This window comes from Anolis sagrei, chromosome X, assembly GCF_037176765.1.
Source record: "Anolis sagrei isolate rAnoSag1 chromosome X, rAnoSag1.mat, whole genome shotgun sequence".
NCBI classification, from domain to species: Eukaryota; Metazoa; Chordata; class Lepidosauria; order Squamata; family Dactyloidae; genus Anolis; species Anolis sagrei.
The window spans coordinates 108,748,736-108,768,161 of NC_090034.1; the positions used below are offsets into that span (position 1 = coordinate 108,748,736).

The 19,426-nt window shown below is 46.9% G+C and overlaps 1 protein-coding gene across 1 annotated transcript; it reads right to left on the bottom strand.

Annotated features, from left to right (window-relative positions):
* Positions 1-536: 536 nt before the first annotated feature.
* On the bottom strand, positions 537-10,636 carry LOC137095015 (small ribosomal subunit protein eS19). The gene is made up of 6 exons (XM_067461166.1): positions 10,527-10,636; positions 8,246-8,316; positions 6,592-6,692; positions 4,441-4,624; positions 2,272-2,326; positions 537-609 (listed from the first exon to the last, which is right to left on the bottom strand). Exons 2-6 carry the CDS (start codon positions 8,314-8,316, stop codon positions 583-585), a joined length of 438 nt encoding a protein of 145 aa, XP_067317267.1. The 5' UTR covers positions 10,527-10,636; the 3' UTR covers positions 537-582.
* Positions 10,637-19,426: the final 8,790 nt, after the last annotated feature.

Consider the following 19,426-nt stretch of genomic DNA (forward strand, 5'->3'; position numbering starts at 1 on the left):
ACTGTCTCAGTCTTCAGCTGACTGACCCTCACCGTTCAAAAGTCTGGTCTTATAGAGGGCTTTCTGGCTTTTGCACACAGCACTAATACTGTGTCATCAAACTTTCTAGAGTATTCTAGAATCTTCCATAGTGTAAGTTGCAACATGCATTTTTTCAACCATACGTGATCACGTGATTGCTTATATCATAAAATCTAGAGCCAATATACATTTTTAAATGTCATTTTTGTTTTCGGCACCCCAAAATCATAAAAGGACAACTATTTTCAGGCCCGCAACTTTTTCTCCGTTGAACAGTGTAATCAATTCCAGGCTTGCATTGCAAATAATGTTGAAACAGCCATGAAATTGCAGTAAAATAAGACAACAGGGCCACAGACTGCCTTGTAGAATAATCGAGTGACCACAAGGGCCATCTAGTCCAACCCCCTTCTTCCATGCAGGAAAAGCACAATCAAAGCCCCCTGACATCTACCGCAAACCAGCCAGAGTCTTAAGAGGAGTCCTACCCTCCAAGGAAAGGAAGCCACGCTGCATCAGCAAATAAAGAGCTTTATTCATTTCATTAGACTGGACATCAATTTAATGTTTCTTGTTTGCAGCTGCCACCTGAAAAGAGAAAAGAGGAAAGTCTGTTGAGATACAAATGGACATGAGCCAAAGGCCAGGTGCCACCAGGAACACTCCAGGCTCTGCCATGGTAGCCTCAGCAGCGCTGGAGGGAGCCAAGAGCAGGCACGGGCAAACTTCAGCCCTCGCTCCAGGTGATCTGGACTCCAACTCCCTCAATTCATAACAGCCTTCCGGCTCTGGGAGTCCAAAGCACCTGGAGGGAGGGCTGAGGCTGGCCCGTGCCTGTCCTAGGCCTTTCGCCTAAAGACTACAAAAGGCGCTCTGCTTCAGGCCTCTTTCCAATTTATTTATTTATTGACAGCTTTTCTATTCCGCCCTTCTCCTCACCCTGCAGGGGACTCAGGGCGGATTACAGTGTACACATACATGGCAAACATTCAATGCCAACTTTAACATACAACATATACAGACATACACAGAGGTTATTTAACTTTTTCTGGCCACCAGGGGAGCTGTCGCTTTCCTCGTCCATCTGCAACGCTGATGAAGCACTTCCGCATTCCCCGCATGCTTCCCCGCTGGAATGCTTTTGCTGGAGTCTTCTTTATGGCCTCATAAATCAGTTAATTCAGCCTCCCCACACTTTAAGGTGGTACCTAATTTTCCTACTTGACGGATGCAACTGTCTTTCGGGTTGCAAAGGTCAACAACAGGCTACATACAATTGGTTGGAAACCCACTCCAACCCGGGCTGGCTCCAAACTCATGACCTTTTGGTCAGAGTGATCTTTCCAAAGCCCGGAGGAAGCTGCCCTCCTGCAAAGCCACCCTTACCGGGATTGTGGCGCATCTGGCTGAGTGTCAGCTGCATTAAGATCACTCTGACCAAAAGGTCATGAGTTCGAAGCCAGCCCGGGTTGGAGTGGGTGTCCAGCCATTGTGTAGCCCGTTGTTGACCTTTGCAACCCGAAAGACAGTTGCATCTGTCAAGTAGGAAAATAAGGTACCACCTTGTGTGGGAGGCTAAATTTGACTAATTTATGAGACCATAAAGAAAAAAGACTCCGGGGAATGTGGAATGCGGAAGAACTTCATCGGTGTCGTTGATGGACGATGAAAAGCAGCATCTCCCCTGGCGGCCAGAAAAAAGTTAAATAGCCTCGGTGTATTTGTGTGTTAAACGTTGTTTGTCAAAACTGGCATTGAATGTTTGCCATATATGTGTTGACTGTAATCCGCCCTGAGTCCCCTGCGGGGTGAGGAGAAGGGCGGAATAGAAATGCTGTAAATAAATAAATAAATAAAATTACCTGGGTTGCAACCTGGGTTGCTGTAAGTTGCCTGGCCATGTTCCAGAAGCATTCTCTCCTGATGTTTCACTTCCCTCCATGGCAAGCCTCCTCAGAGGTTGTGAGGTCTAGGGTTCTATCATCATGTTGACTTCACAACCTCTGAGGATGCCTGCCATGGATGCAGGCGAAACTTCAGGAGAAAATGCTTCTAGAACATGGCCAGGCAACTTACAGTAACCCAGATTGCAACCTAATGCCCAAACAACTTACATCAGCCCAGGTAAGGGTGGCTTTGCAGCTTCCTCCAGGCTTTGGAAAGAGGCCTGAAGCAGAACATGGCCAGATGACCCAAAAAACTTGCAGAAACCCAGTGATTCCGGCCACGAAAGCCTTCGACCATGCTTACCTGCCCAGCGATCCTGTCCAGATCCCTCTGCCCTTGAGGCGTCAGTTTGCGGCCACTGAAAGAAGAAACCAGGGAGCAGGTTAGCATCTTGGAGGCTCCTGGGAAAGGACAGGAGGGGTCAGGCAAGGGCCAAACAGAGTCCTGGGCCCCTTCCTTCGGGGCTACAATAGCCAGGGTTATTACTAAAGTGATAGGAGCAACTACCAAGCTTGCTATCTTTGTGTTTTGTTTGTTTGTTTGTTAAAAATGCAATACAACTGTTTGGCTTGCTCCTGACATGATAAGTAAATAAATAAATAGGAGCAATGACGGATCTGCCCCATTCCCAGACTGCAGAATAGCCTGCTCCTGGGAGAGATTTGGCAGCTAAGCCCAAGTAAGGCCGATCTTTTTCTGGCTGACCAACTCTCGGTTTAAAAAGTTATTGGTACGCATGATTCTAATGTGTTGTGGCCTTTATCCTAGAGCTGTGACTACACTGAACGCTATGATTTCACACTGATGTGCCAATAACAATGAAAAGGTCAAAGGATGGGGTTTTGTTTCTGTAATCCTATATATATATAATGTGCATTGGGGGTGGCATTTAATTCTTTGTACAAGCACAATAACAAAGTTAATTCTATTCTAATCTCTCCCTACCTATCAATTACTTTCTCTGTCTTCCTCTTTCATCTACTTATTCTACTTAAATCTAGATTTAATATACTTAAATCTAGACATAGTTTTCTTAGATCTATAGAGACACTCGCTGGAACACCTCAGCAAGCGAGAGTCCAAAAGTGGCAGGCTCAAACCCAGAACCTCAACCAATGGCTGAAACCAAATGAGAGACTCGCCCTGGGCACACAGAAAACTGGGCAACTTGGAAGGCATTGAACAGACAGCGCTCTGGCACCACGAGATGCAGAGCCAACCTTCAGAAATGGGGCCACAAAGTGGAATCCTCAGCATGCGAGTGCGGAGAAGAGCAAACCACTGACCACCTGCTGCAATGCAACCTGAGCCCTGCCACATGATGCACAAGGGAGGACCTTCTTGCAGCAACACCAGAGGCACTAAAAATTTATTATTATTTATGTACATTATTTCTATCCCGCCCATTTCAGCCTGAAGGCAACTCAGGTATACACAGTCGGCACAATTCGATGCCAAAACAAAATACATACATTGATAAAGCAAAAACATTAAGTGCAATTAAACATAAACGACAGTGCATAATAAACAATTTAAAAAGAAACTATGTCCTCTGTTCAAATCTTCATCCGTTATATTGTCTTGGCCATTCCTGGGTCAATTTCCAACTCTAGTTTGTCTGTTTACTCCGGGGTTCTAAATGCTTGCTCAAAGAGCCAAGTTTTTACTCTTTTTCAGAAAGTCAGGAGGGATGGGGCTGATCTAATATCCCTGGAGAGGGAGTTCCATAGCCGGGGGGCCACCACAGAGAAGGCCCCGTCTCTCGTCCCAGCCAGACGTGCCTGCAAAGCAAGCAGGATCGAGAGCAGGGCCTCCCCAGACGATCTTAGGTTCCTGGGGGGCATATTACAATAAAATAAAACCAAAACACAATAACAACACAGTAAAATACATACAACATTTGAGTACAAAAAAACCATACAGCAAAATCATACACAATAAAATAAAATAACAATGAGCAGGCCGCACGTGCAAGATAAAAACTAAGATACTAAAAATACTAAAATCAGGATGAGAAAGGGATGGAGCAGATTGTTTGTGGGGGAGAAACTCATAAAGGAATGGTGTCATAAATATAGACCTTCATACAGGTGGGGAAATATACGATGGGGACAAAAACCGTTGAGGGGGAGCAACTGTGTATAATGATATGGCTACTCTCCAAATGCATTTCCCTCTTTCTATATCTATTCACCCATGACTATCTCTATAATCTACCTATTTATCCACCAACCCATCTATCTAATCATTTATCCATTCATTCACTAATAAGTTGGCATTGATAGGGGCTGTGCAAGAGTGATTCACACGTGGAAGGGTGGGTGCTTTGTTTTTGTCATTCTACATACATAATGTACATTGGGGGTGGCATTTAATTTTGTTGTATGACACACAATGGAGATAAACTTATTTTATTCTATTCGAACTGGCTTGCTGGCTGCTCTCCCTTGGTTCTGCAATGGGCTTACTCACCCGTCCTGGTCCTTCTCCACCATCTTGAGCCCTTCCAAGGCTTGCAGGACCCTCCTGGCCACACTCTTGGAGCCCCGGCTGAAGTGACTGGGCATCACGCCATTGCGCTGCCGGCCACCGTAGATCTTGGTCATGGACCCCACACCGGCCCCTCCACGCAGGTACAGGTGGCGCGCTGTGGAGGCTGTGGGGGAAGAAATGGGGGACCGGTCCAGTGGTGCACCAAGACCAAGCCAAAGCAAGCTGGGCCCAGCCACACAAACCCTCAGGCTCAACGGTCTCAGGATTTGGAGCTATTGTTTGCAGCCATCCAAATGTAACATCTACCTCTTCTGGCAGAGGGATCTCCCCAGGTAATGTTGAGTGTGAGATTTGCATGCAATTGCTGCTGTATTTGATCTTCATACCCTGTTTTGGTGGATGCATTTCGTAATAGTGTCTTCTGTGTATCTCATATATTATTTTGATATAGTTTTTTGAAGCAGCCGTTAAAATAAGGGAGCAGCTTGTGGATGATTTCAGCAGATTAAATTTTACTCATTTTATGATCCATAGCCACAGTTGTTTATTTTATTTTATGTTTATGCCTTTTTTTCTTGTATGTATTGATTATGTTACTTGGAAACCGCTCTGAGTCCCCTTGGGGAGATAGAGCGGTATATAAATAAAGTTTTGTTGTTGTTTGTAGATGTTGTAAGCGTCACATATGAAGCTGTGTAGGTCGACTCCATACTATGGACTTCTGCTTTTAAGGTTGTGAATTTCCAGTTTTAATGTCAATGCTTTAAAAAACTTCATTTTTCAAGTTTTTAAGTTTTACAATCCTGGTCTGTGACTGTAATAACAAAACCCATCCATTCATTCATAGCTATTTGAATCTAAGACGCACCCGGAGGCCCATCTCTTCTGGCAGAAGGGCCTTCCAGCCAACTTTGAATTGAGTTTTGGATTTGCATTCTATTGCCGCCTTGTTTTAATCTTTGTATCCTGGTGCATTGTGTATCTCATTGTATGTATTTTTAATGTTGAATGTGTTTAAACGGTTTGGGACCTGCCTACCTGCGTGACCGCATCTCCATTTATGAACCCATGCGCTCCCTTCGTTCATCCGGAGAGGCCCTGCTCGCGATCCCGCCTGCGTCGCAGGCGCGTTTGGTGGGGACGAGGGACAGGGCCTTCTCTGTGGTTGCCCCCAACTTTGGAACACCCTCCCCAAAGACATTAGACTAGCAGCCACGTTGGCCGTCTTTAGGAAGAGCTTGAAAACTTGGCTATTCCGATGTGCCTTTCCGGAATAGGAAAATCCCAGCACTTTGTTCCAGAAGCAGTTTACTAGAGTTTAAGACTCTCTGCACATTGCACTTGCCCAGAAATCCAATCATACCACCTGTCACACCCAGCACTTTTTAATCTGTACCCATCACTGGCCCGGCCCTGGTTTTACTGTGTAATTGTGTAATGTTTTGTTATTGTTTTATGTTTTTAATTTGCCTTGAATTGTTGTTGTTGTTATGCTGTTGTTGTTGTTATGAGTGTTGTTGTTGTTATGCTGTTGTTGTGCTGAGGCCTTGGCCTTTGTAAGCTGCATCGAGTCCTGCGGGAGATGTTAACGGGGTACAAATAAAGTTTAATAATAATAATAATAATGGAATTTGGTTATTTTTTAAAATAGCAATGCTGTTTAATTCTGCTTCAATATTTATATACGTGTATTTTAAATGGTCCTGAAATGCTTTTAATGTAGGGTGCCTTGAGTCTCCTTGTGGAATGAAAAGTAGGACATAATAATAATAACAACTTTGTGTTGATATGTCTTGACTCTGCCTTTAAGAGAGGTGGGTGACAAATAACATTATTTTTGGGGCATTTTGTGGTTTCCAAGGCCATATGCCCATGTAAACATAATACCTTTATGTTGATATGTCTTGACTCTGCCATTAAGAGAGGTAAGTGGCAAATAACATTATTATTAGGGTGTTATGTGGTTTCCGGGCTGTATGCCCGTGTTCTAGCAGCATTTTCTCCCAACATTTCGCCTGCAGTGCTGCTAGAACACAGCCTGGAAACCACACAACATCCCAGTCATCCTGGCTGCGAAAGCTACATTATTATTATTACTACTCCTATCTCTGTTTCCAGGGTGCCTCTCACCTGCTCTGGTGTAGAACCAGTTCTCGTCATACGGGGCCAGCTCCTTGTGCTTGGCCAGCTTGACCGTGTCCACCCATTCCGGCACTTTCAGTTTGCCTGACCTGCAACAAGAAGCAAACAGAAGGGAAGCCCTGACATTTGGCTCCTGCTTCATAGAATCATAGGGTCATCCAGTCCAACCCCGTTCTGTCCTGCAGGAAAAGCACAATCAACGCTCCCCACCCGACAGATGGCCATCCAGGCTCTCTTGGAAAGTCTCCATGGAAGGAGCTTCCACCAGCCTCTGGGGCAGACAATTCCGCAGTTGAGTGGGACCATGACTTCCCTCGATCTGGACACTATGATTGCTCCAGTCTAGGCTTGTATTGGCCTTTCTAGCTGCCGCATCAAACTCTTGGCTTACTCTCAGCTTGTGGTCCACTGAGACTCTTGGGTCCCTTACAAATAATGGGATGTCAACCCAGGTGTTGCCTGTCCTGTATCTGTGCAGCAAACCACTGAATTGCTTTTCAGTGGTTTGCTGCAGAACTGGATATTTTAAGGAAGGTCTGACCAAAGCAGAAGAGCATGTGACTATGGCTTCCCTCAATTCAGACACTAGACTCCTCTGGATGTAGCCTAGGATTGCACTGGCCTTTTCACCTGCTGCAGAGCACTCAGTACCTCTGAGGATGCTTGCTATAGATGCAGGCGAAACATCAGGAGATGATGCCTCTAGAACATGGCCATATAGCCCGAAAAAACCTACAACAACCCAATAAATAAAAATACTTCCCCTCCACCCGGATTCTGTACTCGTACTGACTCAGCCTACAGTTGCACTGGCTTTTGTAGCTCCTGCATCGCCCTCTTGGCTTGTGTTCAGTAGCTCTATCTTCCTATCGCCAAGCCACGGCTATATTACTTTCCTCCATCTAGACTCCTATTGAGGCAGCCGAGGACTGCATTGGCCTTTATAGCTGCTGCATTGCCCTCTCGGCTTACGTTCAGCCACCCCTTTTCCTATAGCCAAGCTATGGCTGCTTCCCGACATGAGCCCCCCCCCCCCCCCCCCCAATGCAGCCTTGGATCACCTTGCTGGCTGCCTCACATAAAGGCCCTGCACCCCGATCAGAAGACTGGGCGACTTGGAAGGCGCTGAACAGACTGCGCTCTGGCACCATGAGATGCAAAGCCAACCTTAAGAAATGGGGCTACAGGGTGGAATCCACAGCATGCGAGTGCGGAGAAGAGCAAACCACTGACCACCTGCTGCGATGCAACCTGAGCCCTGCCACATGCACAATGGAGGACCTTCTTGCGGCAACACTGGAGGCACTCCAAGGGGCCAGAGACTGGGCAAAGGACATTTAATCAACTACCAAACTCACATTTTGCAAACTACCAAGTTTGCAAAATCTGTTTGTTTGTTTGTTTAAATCTCCGTGTTTGTTTTGTTCTGTTAGAAATGTAATACAATGGTATGGTTGCTGATGACACGATAAATACCCCGATCCCAGGCAAGGAGGCCCATCCAAAGCAGGAAAGGCGCCTGGGGCGAGCCCCCTCCTTTCCCCCTCCCCCGGGGGTGTGGATTAGGGTTAAGGTGGGCAGCCTTTTCCCCTTCCCTTCCTCCCCTGGAGTAAGGCCGCCCACCCGCCTGGGTGCTACTTACTTCTTGAGGAAGGCGGCGAGGGCGCGCACGAACTCCTGCTGGTTGACGTCCTTCACGGTGACACCCGGCATCTGAGCAAGAAAGGAAGGAAGGAAGTTACCAAGTTACCTATCCAATCGCATCTCTGCCTATGAACCCGCTAGGACAGTGTTTCTCAACCTGGGGGTCGGGACCCCTGAGGGGGTCGCGAAGGGGTGTCAGAGGGGTCGCCAAAGACCATCAGAAAACACAGTATTTTCTGTTGGTCATGGGGGTTCTGTGTGGGAAGTTTGGCCCAATTCTATCATTAGTGGGGTTTAGAACACTCCTTGATTGTAGGTGAACTATAAATCCCAGTATCTACAACTCCCAAATGTCAAAGTCTATTTTCCCCAAACCCCATCACTGTTCACATTTGGGCATATTGAGTATCCGTGGTCCAGATACATCATTGTTTGAACCCACAGTGCTCTCTGGATGTAGGCGAACTACAACTCCCAAACTCAAGGTCAATGCCCACCAAACCCTACCAGTATTTTCTGCTCATGGGAGTTCTGTGTGCTAAGTTTGACTCAATTCCATTGTTGGTAGAGTTGTGAATGCTCTTTGATTGTAGGTGAACTATGCATCCCATCAACTACAACTCCCACAAGACAAAATCAATACCCTCCTCCAATTTAATCAGTATCCAAATTTGGGTGTATTGGGTATTTGTGCCAAATTTGCTCCAGTGAATGAAAATACATCCTGCAGATCATTATTTACATGGCGATTCATAATGTTAGGGTTATGGTAGGGGTCACCACAACATGAGGAATTGTATTAAGGGGTTGGTTGAGAACCACTGCACTAGGACTTTGAGATCTAGGTTCTTGTGGGTTTTTTCAGGCTATAGGGCCATGTTCTAGAGGCATTTCTCCTGACGTTTCGCCTGCATCTATGGCTAGCATCCTCAGAGGTAGTGAGGATGCTTGCCATAGTGAGGATGCTTGCCATAGATGCAGGCAAAACGTCAGGAGAAATGCCTCTAGAACATGGCCCTATAGCCCGAAAAACTCCACAAGAACCTAGTGATTCCAGCCATGAAAGCCTTCAACAATACTTTGAGATCATCCGGGGAGGCCCTGCTCTCGATCCCGCCTGCAACACAGGCTCGGTTGGTGGGGACGAGAGACAGGATCTTCTCGGTGGTGGCTCCTTGGCTGTGGAACGTCCTTCCCACGGACATTAGATCGGGTCCATTGCTAATGGTATTTCGGAGAAAGGTGAAAACCTGGTTATTTGAACAGGCGTTTGAATAGGCAGTGCAATGAATATAGGAAAGGAACAACGGATGATGAGCTTGGATCATGTTTTCAGTTCTGAGACGCCAGTGACTGGCTATTGTTGTTAATTGATTAGTCTGTCATTGTGTTAATTGTTCTTAAATATCTTGCTGGGCTCAGTTTGCATTTCATGCACAAGGGAGGACCTCCTTGCGGCAACACCCGAGGCACTCCAAGGGGCCATATACTGGTCAAAGGACATTTAATCAACTACCAAACTCACGCATTTTGTATTTTGTCTGTTTGCTTGCTTGCTTTGTTCTGTTAGAAATGTAATATATTTGACTGGCTGCCCTGACACGAGAAATAAATAAATATCTTGCTGTTGTTGGCATTGAATTTTTGCTGCTACTGTTGTGAACCGCTGTGAGTCGCCTAAGGCAGTGTTTCTCAACCTGGGGGTTGGGACCCCTGGAGGGGTCGCGAGGGGGTGTCAGAGGGGTCACCAAAAACCATCTGAAAACACAGTATTTTCTGTAGGTCATGGAGATTCTGTGTGTGAAGTTTGGCCCAATTCTATCATTGGTAGGGTTCAGAATGCTCTTTGATTGTAGGTGAACTACAAATTCCAGCAACTATAATTTCCAAATGTCAAGGTCTATATCCCCCAATTCCATCAGTGTTCACATATGGGCATACTGAGTATTCGTGCCAAGTTTGGTCCAGATCCATCATTGTTTGAGCCCACAGTGCTCTCTGGATGAAGGTGAACTACAACTCCCAAAATGAAGGTCAATGCCCACCAAACCCTTCCAGTATTTTGGGAGTTTTGTGTGCTAAGTTTGACTCAATTCCATTGCTTGTAGAGTTCAGAATGCTCTTTGATTATAGGTGAACTGTAAATCCCAGCAACTACAACTCCCAAATGAGTGATTTTGACTACCACTGGCCTCAGGGGTCTTTGCGGCCTTCTCACGAGGCCAGGCCCACCCGCCCGGCTCCTCCCTGCTTCCCTCCCTTTTCCCGGCCTGGCTCACCTCGGCAGCGGCGGAGCACCTGGCTTCCTTGCTTCCTTCTTCTTCAAGCACGGCGGGGGAAAGAAAGCGCACGGGGCCGCACGCCCGCTACTCCCACGGCCTCCCAGCCTCGCGAGACCCCGCCGGCCAATCAGGAGCCGCGAGGCTAACCTCCCAGCCTATCAGGGCTCGCGACACTAGACACCAGCGCGGAGGCGGAGGAAGACTCGGATTCAGAAGCGACATGGCGGTCGCGCTGGCTCCTGGCGTCACTTCCGGTCTCTTTGCCCGCAGAAGGGCGGAAGTAAGCCTTCGCGGCGCCACCGCCGCCGCCAGGGGTCCCCCACGTTCTCCTCTCCGCCCTCGAAGAACTCGGGCCCTAAAGTTCCGCCAGGATGATCTTTGGGAATCCCTTCAAACTATAGTGGAATACGGACTGCCCTGGTGGAGTCTACTTCTCTGGAGGCTTTGAAACATGACCTGGATGGCCAGATTTGACAAATATTAATTTGTGTCCAGAGGAGGGCGACTAAAATGATCAAGGGTCTGGAGAACAAGCCCTATGAGGAGCGGCTTAGGGAACTGGGCATGTTTAGCCTGAAGAAGAGAAGGCTGAGAGGAGACATGATAGCCATGTATAAATATGTGAGAGGAAGCCACAGGGAGGAGGAGGGAGCAAGCTTGTTTTCTGCTTCCCTGGAGAGAGACTAGGACGCAATGGAACAATGGCTTCAAACTACAAGAGAGGAGATTCCATCTGAACACAAGGAAGAACTTCCTGACTGTGAGAGCCGTTCAGCAGTGGAACTCTCTGCCCCGGAGGGAGTGTGGTGGAGGCTCCTTCTTTGGAAGCTTTTAAGCAGAGGCTGGATGGCCATCTGTCAGGGGTGATTTGAATGCAATATTCCTGCTTCTTGGCAGAATGGGGTTGGACTGGATGGCCCAGGAGGTCTCTTCCAACTCTTGGATTCTAGGATTCTATCTGTCAGGAGGGCTTGGATGGTGCCTTCCCACCTGGCAGAAAGAAGGGCTGAATGATCTTTGGGAATCCCTTCCAACTATAGTCGAATATAGAATCATAGACTCAAAGAGTTGGAAGAGACCTCCTGGGCCATCATCCAGTCCAACCCCATTCTGCCAAGAAGCAGGAATATTGCATTCAAATCACCCCTGACAGATGGCCATCCAGCCTCTGTTTAAAAGCCTCCAAAGAAGGAGCCTCCACCACACTCCCTCCGGGGCAGAGAGTTCCACTGCTGAACGTCTCTCACAGTCAGGAAGTTCTTCCTCGTGTTCAGATGGAATCTCCTCTCTTGTAGTTTGAAGCCATTGTTCCATTGCGTCCTAGTCTCCAGGGAAGCAGAAAGGAAGCTTGCTCTCCACCACACTCCAGGGCAGAGAGTTCCTCTGCTGAACAGCTCTCACAGTCAGGAAGTTCTTCCTCATGTTCAGATCGAATCTCCTCTCTTGTAGGTTAAAGCCATTCTTCCCTTGCGTCCTAGCCTCCAAGGAAGCAGAAAACAAGCTTGCTCCCTCCTCCTCCCTGTGACTTCCTCTCACATATTTATACATGGCTATCATATCTCCTCTCAGCCTTCTCTTCTTCAGGCTAAACATGCCCAGCTCCTTAAGCCGCTCCTCATAGGGCTTGTTCTCCAGACCCTTGATCATCCCATTGGCTTTTTTTGCCGCCACATCACATTCCTGGCTCATGTTTAACTTGTTGTCCACGAGGACTCCAAGATCTTTTTCACACGTACTGCTCTTGAGCCAAGCCTCATCGTCCCCCATTTTGTATCTTTGCATTTCGTTTTTCCTGTCAAAGTGGAGTATCTTGCATTTGTCCCTGTTGAACTTCATTGTGTTAGTTTCGGCCCATCATCTCTCTAATCTGTCAAGATCCCTTTGAATCCTGCTCCTGTCCTCTGGACTATTGGCTCTCCCTCCCAATTTGGTGTCATCTGCAAACTTGATGATCCTGCCTTCTAACCCTTCATCTACGTCATTAATAAAGATGTTGAACAGGACCAGGCCCAGGATGGAACCCTGCGGCACTCCACTTGTCACTTCTTTCCAAGATGAAGAGGAAGCCTTGGGGAGAATCACCCTCTGGTTCATCCATTTAACCAATTACTGATCCACCTCACCGTAGTTTTGCCTCGCCCACAACAGTGCCTGCCTCAAAAAAGTCCCACCAATCTCCTCGGCTCCAGGCTGTCACAAGAAATTCAACGTGCAGATTTGACAAATATTTATTTAATATGATGTGTGGGAATGAATGGAAGGTGGATGTATGAATGGAGTTAATAATTTTGGAGACACCAAAATTAAGGCCTGAAATTACTAACTACCTGCTTGCTGGACTTGCTAATGAGAAACCCTGATAAGAACTGGGACCGTGATAACGGAAATGTTTGCAACTTTCCTTATGTTAAGAAGGAAGTCAACACAAGCCTTGTGTTTGTCAACACCAATCAAGAAAATCAACATCTGGCCAAGAAATGGAGATGTATCCAGGATGGAAGACATCTATCATTAATTTACAACTTTGGGACGACATCAGCAGAATATTCCTATAAAAGACTCAGTCTAATAATGCTCAAAGTGTGGCAGACCTGAGGAGTCTGGTTCACCTGCCATGCTCTGCTCCATGGGAGGATATGGCGTACTCGGAGTGTGTCAGATATGCTCTGGGAAAGCATGATTCTGGACACTTAGGCCTTCTTTCTCAAGGGAAGAGGAAGAAGTGCCATTTTGGAGTCTTGGATTTTGTGCAGGGATACAGGTTCTGCTGTATGGAAAACAGGGATCTGGCCCTTGGCATTGTGCTTAGGGAAAGAAGTTTTGGCATTTTGCCATTTTGAAGTTTTGCTGTTATGGAAGTTTTGGAACTATGCATTGGCAAGCTTCAGGAAAGCAGGGTCTGGCCTAAGAGGTGCTTCTCCAAGGAGGAAGAAAATGATATGGTAATACTTGAATGCCTGAGGATGAATGCGTGTATATGTGATGTGAATGTTGAGCGAAAATGTAATTCCCCTTTGTTTGTTTGTTAACCAATGTAATTGTAAATCCAATGTAGTTGCATAGGATTTGTATGTCCAATGTCAATTCTTTGTCTAAATGTCTTTCTGTAATCTGATATACCTTCTCAAACTGGAAATTGCAATAAAAAGAATCTATGCTTCAAAGTAATTGAAAAGTCACTCATGACAAAGCCGGTCTCCAATTTGCCTTTTACCAGTAAGATCTTGGCACAGGTCAAGGAAGAACCCGGATTCTCTAGGTCAGCCTGGACCAACTCGGGCCCTCCCTCCCTCCAGGTGTTTTGGACTCCAACTCCTACTAATGTTGAACTCGAATTTGGGAGGCCCTGGCAAAGCAGAGACCGACCAGATCCAAAAAGGAGGATCCGGGACCCTGGTGGGACAGCAAGCACCCAAAATAATTTTTCCCTAATTTTTCCCAAATAAGTCTCACCAAGTTGGAAAGCCACCAAGATGTTTATTTCATTCCAATTGGAACAGATGATTACTGCAATCATTTGCCCAGGAGCCGACATGACTCATTGGGGAAAATAATGCAATATTTATAGGAAATACAGAGCTGTCAAATTCAAATTTCCCATGCCCACTCCTTGAGCTAGCTTTGCACTGATTGGCTGGAGTCATCAGCTGGCTGGGTGGTGTGGTTGGCTAGGCTGCGCTCTGTCCAATCAGAGCACTAGCCCCACTTTAGCTCCTCAGCCAATCAGGAGGCAGGAGGCAGGCCAGGCAGGAAACAATGAAGGGAATGGAAAAGTGATCGGATTAAGGTGACCAATGTTTGCCCAACGACCCAGTGATAGCTTAGGCTCTCAAGCTGAATCTAAGTTATTGTTTTAATTTTCTGAATCATCATCTTTGTCTAGCCCCAAGAGGCTAGGTCCTTCGTTTTACCATCCTGGGATATGGAGTTAATTGTTGAAGTTAATGTTAGTTTCGGCCAGACAGGATGTGACGCAATGGAGAGGCTTTGGCAAAATTCCTGGTTCCTCACAGATAGGAAGATGTCCTTTGTGTTGGGTGATACCATATGTCCATAGACCCTATTGTTCTGGGTGGCCTGGCTATCAGCCCTCCGAGGTCCAGATTGATAGAGTAATTTATTTATTGTCCATGCAAAGGAGTCTTGGTGAAGTCCTTTCGTTAGGGGATTATGAACTCAGGAAGCATGGGGGAGGCTTCCAGAGTCAAGAGTTGCTGGTTGCATGAAAAGGTGGCTTTCCCCTTCATTTTTCAAAATACTAACATATATAGGGAATGGGAAAGGGGATATGGGAACATACATGGAGTTCATAAGGAAAGGGGAAATAATGCAGAGTCAGGGGGTCCTCCCTTCCCAAAGTCTATTGAAGTTTATTAAAGTTTGTGGAAGTTATTAAAAAGTCCATAAGAGTTCATAGGGATTTGGCAAAGAGTCCATGGAAGTTCTTAAAAGTTTGTGGAAGTTTTGCAAAAGTTGATAAAAGTTTTCAAAAGTTCACAAAAGTCGAATAAAGTTTATAAATGTTCGTGGGAAGTCCATAAAATTCCACAAGAGCTCCCTAAAGTTCATGGGAGTTTATGGGAGCCAGTGGGAGCACGGAGGGGTCGGAGTCCATTCATAAAAAAGGAAACTGCAGATCCAATTCATAAAGGACAAAATGGCCTGCCAGGGGTCCGGGGTTCCCAAGGGATGATCACAAGGGACTCTCCCAGGATCGACAGGCTTCTGGGTGCGCATGAAATGGAGGCATGAACATCGTTGCAGTGTGGAGCCATGGAAAGGGACAGCATGTGGTGAGGGGAGGGATGGTTTCCGAGAGATTTCCTCTAACTTGCAGGGTCCTGCAGGGAACTATTCTCTCTCCTCTATTATTTAACATCTATATGCGACCGCTTGCCTGACTGGTGCGGAGCTTTGGGCTGGAGTGCCACCAGTACACTGACGACACTCAGCTCATTCTGGGGATGGAGGGCCGGCCGGACTCTGTACCCAAACATTTCCATCAGTGCCTTGAGGCCGTTACTGGATGGTTGCGTGCCAGCAGGTTGAGGGTGAGTCCAGTGAAGACGGAGATCCTTTGGCTGGGCCGTCTGGGTGGGAGGGAGATCCAGCTGCCTACCCTGGATGGCCAGACACTACGTCCGTCACCTTCTGCGAAAAGCCTTGGTGTCTTATTGGACCCTCTGCTCACAATGGAGGCCCAGGTCTCTGCTGTGAGCAGATCTGCGTTTTCCCACCTACGTCAGGCTAGACGACTGGCTCCCTTCCTGTCTAGGAACAATCTGGCTATGGTGATCCAGGCGATGGTCATCTCGAGGCTTGACTACTGTAACGCCCTCTACATTGGCCTTCCTTTATCAATGATCTGGAAACTGAAGCTTGTGCAAAATAGAATAATAGAATCAAAGAGTTGGAAGAGACCTCATGGGCCATCCAGTCCAACCCCCTACCAAGCAGGAATTGCATTCAAATCACCCCTGACAAATGGCCATCCAGCCTCTGCTTAAAAGCTTCCAAAGAAGGAGCCTCCACCACACTCCGGGGCAGAGAGTTCCACTGCTGAACGGCTCTCACAGTCAGGAAGTTCTTCCTAATGTTCAGATGGAATCTCCTCTCTTGTAGTTTGAAGCCATTGTTCCATTGCGTCCTAGTCTCCAAGGAAGCAGAAAACAAGCTTGCTCCCTCCTCCCTGTGGCTTCCTCTCACATATTTATACATGGATATAATATCTCCTCTCAGCCTTCTCTTCCTCAGGCTAAACATGCCCAGTTCCCTAAGCCGCTCCTCATAGGGCTTGTTCTCCAGACCCTTGATCATTTTAGTCGCCCTCCTCTGGACACATTCCAGCTTGTCAATATCTCTCCTGAATTGTGGTGCCCAGAATTGGACACAATATTCCAGATGTGGTCTAACCAAAGCAGAATAGAGGGGTAGCATTACTTCCCTAGATCTAGACACTATGCTCCTCTTGATGCAGGCCAAAATCCCATTGGCTTTTTTTGCCGCCACATCACATTCCTGGCTCATGTTTAACTTGTTGTCCACGAGGACTCCAAGATCTTTTTCACACGTACTGCTCTCCAGCCAGGCATTGTCCCCCATTCTGTATCTTTGCATTTCATTTTTTCTGACAAAGTGGAGTATCTTGCATTTGTCACTGTTGACAGCGGTGGCTCGTCTTCTCGCCGGGGTGCCGGCGAGGTGTCGTATCACCCCAATTTTCCAACAGCTGCACTGGCTTCCGATTGAGTACCGGATTACTTTCAAGGTGCTGGTACTCACCTTTAAGGCTTTATATGGTCTGGGGCCGGCGTACTTGAGGGCCCACTTATCCCCCTACCAACCCCAGAGATTACTCCGGTCCAAGGACCAAAATTTGCTTGAAGTCCCCAACATCCGGACTTATCATCTGTCCTCTACTAGGCAGAGGGCCTTCTCGATTGAGGCCCCTTATTTATGGAATGCCTTGCCAGTTGAAACCCGATCTATCCGAGACCGACTTGCTTTTCGGAAAGCCTGTAGAACCTTTCTTTTCCAACAAGCTTTCTTTTCCAATAATTCGGGACTATGTCTGTTCTTGTTTCTATTGTATTTTAAAGTTAATTGTATTGTTTTAATCTACTGCTGTAAACCGCTCGGAGCCAAATTGGGAGTAGTGGTATATAAGTCAAATAAATAAAAATAAATAAATAAATAAATAAAAGAAGCGTGTTGGTCCCCACACGAGGTTTTGCAAAAAAAAAAAAGGTGAATTCCCATGGCGTAGGGGTCCGTACAGCAGAAAGTGAGATAGCAGTTAGTCTTAAATTTGTCTCAGGAAAAGATTGGCACTGGTTTGGACTCGATCGGTTGTCCCGTGGATACGGGGACCCGGTGGGTTCTTGTATCCACGGTTCAAAGGAACGCAGTTTCGGCCTCCCTGGGACACTGTAAAGCAGTGTTTCTCAACCTTCCTAATGCCGTGACCCCTTAATGCAGTCCTCCATGTGGTGGTGACCCCCAACCATAATATTGTTTTCATTGCTACTTCATAACAGTCATTTTACTACTGTTATAAATCATAATGTAAATGTCTGATATGCAGAATGCATTTTCATTCACTGGACCAAACTGGGCACAAATACCCAATACACCCAAATGTGAATGCTAGTGGGGTTGGGTAAGGATTGATTTTGTAATTTGGGAGTTGTAGTTGCTGGGATCTATAGTTCACTTATAATCAAAGACCATTCCGAACTCCACCAGCGATGGAACCAAACTTGGCTCCCATGACCAATGGAAAACATTGGAAGAGTTTGATGGGCATTGACCTTGAGTTTGGGAGTTGTAGTTCACCTATATCCAGAGAGCACTGTGGACTCATGCAATGGTGGATCTGGACCAAACTTGGCATGAATACTCAATATGCCCAAATGTGAACACTGGTGGAGTCCGGGGGAAATAGATCTTGACATTTGGGAGTTGTAGTTGCTGGGATTTATAGTTCATTACAATCAAAGAACATTCTGAACTCCACCAACCATACACTTGGCTCAAACTTCCCACATGGAATCCCCATGACCATCAGAAAATACTGTGTTTTCTTATGGTCTTTGGCGACCCCTCTGACACCTCCTCGCGACCCCCTCAGGGGTCCCGACCCCCAGGTTGAGAAACACTGCTGTAAAGAGTGTCCCAGGCGGGCCAGCAGTGATCTGCGGCTTGGGAAAGGATAGGTTCATGCAAGAGACGTTTTTGAGTCAGTAAAGGGACACAAAGTATCACTTTAGAGAGGAAAAGTTACAATCAAGGATACTTTTATTGCAGGGGTTGCTACAATGAAACAGGGTGAGCTCAGTTAGGTAGAAAAGGAAAATCTACTGGAGCCACAGTCCCTTTGTCTTCATCAAGTCCAGGTTCTGAGGAACTGCGGAACTCCCTGCTGTAACTCAGATCAGCCTGAAGGAAGGGCCTGCAAGCTTGTTCTCACCACCATTCCTCACAGCCTCAGGCCCCCATGTGGCTCCCGTCCAGGGCACAGGAGCAACCGCCTCGGACGCTAGAAGATAGCGCAGAAATACCCCCCCCCCCCCCGCCCTGAATTTGAACGGTCAGGCATAGAAACTGAATTTAAACAAGACCCAGAAGGAAGGAATTGGCTTGGATTGAGCAGCGCATCTCAAGATGGTTTCCTACTAGGAAAAGTTTCCAGGAAAGAAAACCCAGAGTCCATTCTGTGATAACACCATTATGGCACAAAACACATCCATCACAATTGCTTTCATAGAATCATAGAATCCAAGAGTTGGAAGAGACTTCATGGGCCATCATCCAGTCCAACCCCATTCGGCCAAGAAGCAGGAATATTGCATTCAAAGCACCCCTGACAGATGGCCACCCAGCCTCTGTTTAAAAGCTTCCAAAGAAAGAGCCTCCATCACACTCCGGGGCAGAGAGTTCCACTGCTGAACGGCTCTCACAGTCAGGAAGTTCTTCCTCATGTTCAGATGGAATCTCCTCTCTTGTAGTTTGAAGCCATTGTTCCATTGCGTCCTAGTCTCCAGGGAAGCAGAAAGGAAGCTTGCTCCCTCCTCCTCCCTGTGGCTTCCTCTCACATACTTATACATGGCTATAATGTCTCCTCTCAGCCTTCTCTTCTTCAGGCTAAACATGCCCAGCTCCTTAAGCCGCTCCTCATAGGGCTTGTTCTCCAGACCCTTGATCATTTTAGTCGCCCTCCTCTGGACACATTCCAGCTTGTCAACAGCTCTATTGAATTGTGGTGCCCAGAATTGGACACAATATTCCAGGTGTGGTCTAACCAAAGCAGAATAGAGCATGCAGAGCAGGACTTCCCTAGATCTAGACACTATGCTCCTATTGATGTAGACCAAAATCTCATTGGCTTTTTTTGCCGC